This window comes from Malus domestica, chromosome 01, assembly GCF_042453785.1.
Source record: "Malus domestica chromosome 01, GDT2T_hap1".
Taxonomy (NCBI): Eukaryota; Viridiplantae; Streptophyta; class Magnoliopsida; order Rosales; family Rosaceae; genus Malus; species Malus domestica.
The window spans coordinates 15,726,635-15,731,653 of record NC_091661.1 but is presented as its reverse complement, the minus strand read 5'-3'; the positions used below and the strand labels follow the sequence as shown (position 1 = coordinate 15,731,653).

Here is a 5,019-nt window from a genome sequence, read left to right as displayed (position 1 = left end):
TTTCACTTGTGGAATTTTCTAAATTTCTAGCCATTATATTTTGCTTATACGTTTTATCAAAGAACATTTGCAAGTAAAAAATTCTAATAATAAGAACGTATGAAAAATATTCAAATGGACTAGAAAATAAAGAAAAAACCTTTTTGTGCGAGAGTCTTCTACGAGTATGAATTTCAACTCTCAATGAAAGCACCAATTTGTGGATGCAAATTTCTTCCTCCTTGATCTTGGACAATTTTGCACCTACAAAACAATTAACACCGTAGGTTAAGGCCAAAAGCCTCACACACCCACGATGAAGGGGGGCTTTGGCTAAAGAACCTCCGATGCCAAAGTTAGAATTTAGAGAGAAAGAGTGTTTAGAGAATTTTGGGATTTTTGCCAAAGTGTTGGAATTGCTTTTTGGTGGAAATGGGAGCCTATATATAGGGATAGGAGGTGGTCAGTCTAGCTAGGGTTTTTGGGTTAAATTTAGGTTTAATTAGGGTAATTAAAAAGGGAAAATATGGTAGAAAAGGTAGAAAACATGGAGGATGGCCAGCCATGTGGTGTTTTATGGGTCAAAGGGATCACTTAATTGACAATTTAAGGGATTAAATAGGCAATTAACCCCTTAATTGGCCATTTATCATGATTTTTAGAAGGAAGGTTATAGAAGTTATGGAAAGAATAAAATAAATAGCTAATTGATTAGCTAAAAGAGGGAAAAAGAGGTAAGAAATATATGGAATGAAATAGGTTTTAAGTTGATACCTATTTTGGGCACTTTTGACTTGGTTTAGGGATGATTGCCCGCTGCTCGCGCGTAGGAATCCCAGTATGCCTCAAGGGTATTTTTATCCTCTTTTACCCAAGAATCCACGTGTCGCCTTGTGATTATTTTTGGCTCCACAGTTATCCTATAAGGGTCTGCCACCTAGTATCCTATTAACTAAAAGGCTTATGAATATGCCAACAAAAAAAAGAGAGGATCCTCGTCGGATCCTCTTTGCGAGGATTACGGGGATTCTCAAATCACATTCGTTTATCGTATATTGTGCGATCAGTTTTCGTTTAGTATTGTTTATATTCAATTTTAAATAAAAAAAATTTACAATAATTTCTGACCGTACGATGTACGATGAACATATATGATTTGAGGATCTGGCGAGGATCCTCACTCACAAAAAAAATTAGGAGGTGTGGTGCCAGATGTCTTACATCAGTTACATGTCTCCAGGCCAATGCTATTTTTTCATGGTGTTGTTACCCCATTAATTCTTTTAAAATTTTATTACAAATTTATACGACTGTTGAAAAATATTTCGTAAAGCACTACAGACTCGTAATCACTTGAATTTTTCATCTTATACCATCAAATTACTAAGATACTAAAACTATTTTTGTATTATGGTCTAGTGGTATAAGATGAAAAATTCAAGTGATTACGAGTCTGTAGTGCTTTACGAAATATTTCCCTAAAGATGTAAATAGAGAACGTCATCTTATACCATAATATTAATGGTTACATCAATAATAAAGCTTTGGTTTTTTAACGTTATGTAACAACGAATCATTAGGCTGTCAAGGTTAATTAGCAAAGCATTTCTCAAGTTGGATTGCATTCCTTACAAGTGTATTTTTCTTTCTAATTATAGAAAATTTGGTATGCAAAATAAGATTTTTGAAATACCAACAACAACTCCTTTAATTTAAAACTACAAATAAAACAAAATTAGTCCTTATAACGCAATTAACTACTCATGTGCGTTTATGATGACGTTCTCTATTTACATCTTTAGGGAAATGTATAAATGGGCAGTTCACCATTAAAACAGGTAAACAACAATTACGAACCTTTTCCTGAAGCTAGCGAACAGCGCCTTCCATATCAAAGAATTTCCATCTCTAGGGCACGAAATGTGATGGTGGGAAAATTCGATGAATTTCAGAAAATCATACCTAATGCTTTCCATATCAAAGTCATGACTCTGTCGTGTGGCTATAAAAGGCCGCTCCCACTATCACATTTCTCACCAGTCACAGCCACCACACTATCACAACAGTCAAATCCATCATACTTTCCTCTTTTTTTTTTGTCAAGGGATAGAAATGTATTAAACGTCAAATACGAATGGAAATATTTGCATCTTCAGCTAAAATATTAAACAAAAATTGAGGTCCTAATTCATCCCAACCATAACTCCCACCATGCTTAAGAACGTACGCCGCCACCATATGGGCTACACGATTGTATTGTCGAGAGGTAAAGATAAACTTCACCGATTGGAATGACTGCATTATATTCCAAATATCAACTAAATGTACCTCCAGCAACACATCAGCTTGAATCTCCTTATTTAACATTTGAACCAATCCTTCCGAATCAGACTCCACCTCCAGAACCTCCCCAGACACATGAAATCCCCTTAAAACACACATCTGCAGTCCCTGTCTTATGGTTGCCGCCTCAGCCATATCTGATGACAAGAAATAGTCCCCACCATTTCCTCCCACCATCTTTGGAATTCCTGCAAATTCGCGCAAGACCCACCCTACGCCACCTACCTTTGTTTCCTTCTGCCATGCTGCATTAGTATTTAATTTTAACCTGCCAAACTCAGGTTTCGTCCATCCCTTTGCGCTAATCACAATCTGGGAACCATCCCCCACCAAAACCTGGTGTGCACTTCTATCCTCCTCCCCATTATCCACTTCCATCGCCTCTTGAAACTCGGATACTTGACGACACCACAACTCATCTGCAATATGAGACATGATACGATTATCGTTAAATACTGCTTCATTGTGACATTTCCATATACGCCACAAACCAAAAGCAATTCGTTGAAGCACTGAATCTACATCCTGTCCCTGACCCACACGGTCTAATAGCATTTTCCACCCCCCCCCCCAGAAAGTCTTGTGCCCCAAAAGAACTCATATCAATTTGTAATGATGTGCCAAACCAAAATGCTCAGCTAAAGTCACAGTTAAAGAATATATGTGCTTCTGTTTCATCAGTAGCTCCACATAATTCACATATATTCTTAACTCGAATTCGACGCCTTTCCAAGTTATGTCTCACGGCAAGAGAATGACGGCAAGCTCGCCAAAGAAACAACCTAATTTTATTAGGAACCATCACCTTCCATGTTTGATAGGAGCATATTTATGCGCCTTAGTTAGTTAGTTCTTATGCATTTATGTTGTGTTTTCTTAGTTAAGTTAGTCTTTTTAAGCTATTTTCATGTGTTTTCAGGTTTTAGAGACAAAGTGAGCAAAAGGACGCAATTTGGAGCATTTTGGAGCAAAATTGGGCTAGAATGAAGTTCATGCACATGAAGCACAAAGGATGGACGAATTTGAAGGATTGATGAAGCTAGGAATGTGTTTCAAAGTTGAAGAATTGAAGATACAAAGTTTCCTAGTTGAAGAAGGAAATGGCTTGAATGAAGGATTCCTAAATGAATTGGGATTCCTAATCACTGAAGGAGTCCTAATTGAAGATGGATTCCTAGACGAATGAAGTTTCCTACTCAAGCAAGGTTTCCTATGTGAAGAAGAAGAGTAAAGTCAAAGAATCAGCTCAAGAGAAGGATCTTATCCAAAACCTCATCCATAACCTTATCTTAGCTTATCTTATCCAATCAAACCTTATCCTATCTTATCCTTATCCTAAACTATCCACATTTCAGCCACTTAGGAGGGTTTCTAATTAGATTAGGATGCTTAAAATGGGATTTCTAGAAGCCTTATCCCTTCCTAGATAAGTGCCGCACCCTATACCTTATTTCCCTTGGAATTTCAGATTTCTAGAAGCCTTATCATTTCACACTCTTTGTGCCACACCTTATCTCCCAATTCCTTTGGGTTTTTGACTTGTTTTCCTTATAGGATTGTATGTTATTATCCTATGCAACTTAGGCTTTTAAAACCTTGTCCTTGGCTACCTAGGAGATGGGATTTTCAGCCTATAAATACAAGGCCTTGCCGCACCCTTTCATTCACCATCCTCTACCATATTTTCACTACACCATTCACTCAAACATACCTCATTGTGCCGTGAGTTTGCAAGGAAAAGAAGGAAGAACTCTTGGAGCCGTGCATGCCATTCAAGGAGCTTGGATTGTGGAGCGATTCTAGGTGTTTTCTATCTTTGTTTTAATGTTTAAATTTATTTATCTTTGTTTATTTGCGAACATGAGGAACTAATTTCTTTATAGTTAGAGGGGAATTCAAAGTCATGATCATATGTTTTATATGACTTGATTTCTTCCAATTATGATTTCATAAATCGTGAATGTGGTTTACTTATCTATTTGGTTGATAACATGTTTATGTATGTTGATTGAGGGTCGACACTTAGTTTGCATGCATGAATTTGATGCTAGAATATAAGGGAATTTCACCTAATCGTTATTAACTTATATTCATAAGTAGTAAAAGTCGCTAGTCACGATTGTGTTAAGTAAGTCCTAGGCAAGAGTAACATGCGTATCCCATAGTTATGAATGCCTCGTCAATGCTTATGATTTCCATTGAACTTAATGATCTTTGATATGTGTCTCTATCATGCGTATTCCATAGTTAGGGTCCTTGATAAGAATAATTTGGTTGTAATGCGTATCCCATTCAATTCAATGAATCTAGGGAAATCTGAGAATTAATTGGTCAATCTAGTTAATTTAGGGCATTGTCATTCATGGTTTATTGAAAGAGTAATTGGAAATCGAGTCGTATGCATATGTTTCATGTGTGGAGAAGGAACCTTCTAACTGGCCTTTCACCATCTTAATTTTTCATCAAAACGTTTTTGTCAAAGTTTGTTTTCAAAGTTTCTGTTTTCAAAGTTAAATTCGTCCAAAATCAATCCCCCTTTACTTGGTTGAGTCATAGTAGTTAGAAATCACTTTAGTTTGTGTTTTTAAGTGTCTTAGGTTAAGTTAAAACCAATTTTCGTCCAAGTTTGTGTCTAGTGCTCAAAACTGCCCAGATTGTGGTTTTAAGGCAGTTTTGAGTGTTTCTGGGCTGTTTTGA

The 5,019-nt window shown here is 36.6% G+C and overlaps 1 protein-coding gene across 1 annotated transcript; it reads right to left on the bottom strand.

Annotated features, from left to right (window-relative positions):
- Positions 1–2,103: 2,103 nt before the first annotated feature.
- LOC114826102 (uncharacterized) lies at positions 2,104–2,877 on the bottom strand. The gene has a single exon (XM_029105874.1). The coding sequence runs from the start codon at positions 2,875–2,877 to the stop codon at positions 2,104–2,106; it is 774 nt and encodes a 257-aa protein (XP_028961707.1).
- Positions 2,878–5,019: the final 2,142 nt, after the last annotated feature.

What these genes read in the sequence shown, in the direction of transcription:
- LOC114826102 (XM_029105874.1), bottom strand. Translation starts at nt 2,877, where the DNA reads ATGCTATTAGACCGTGTGGGTCAGGGACAGGATGTAGATTCAGTGCTT.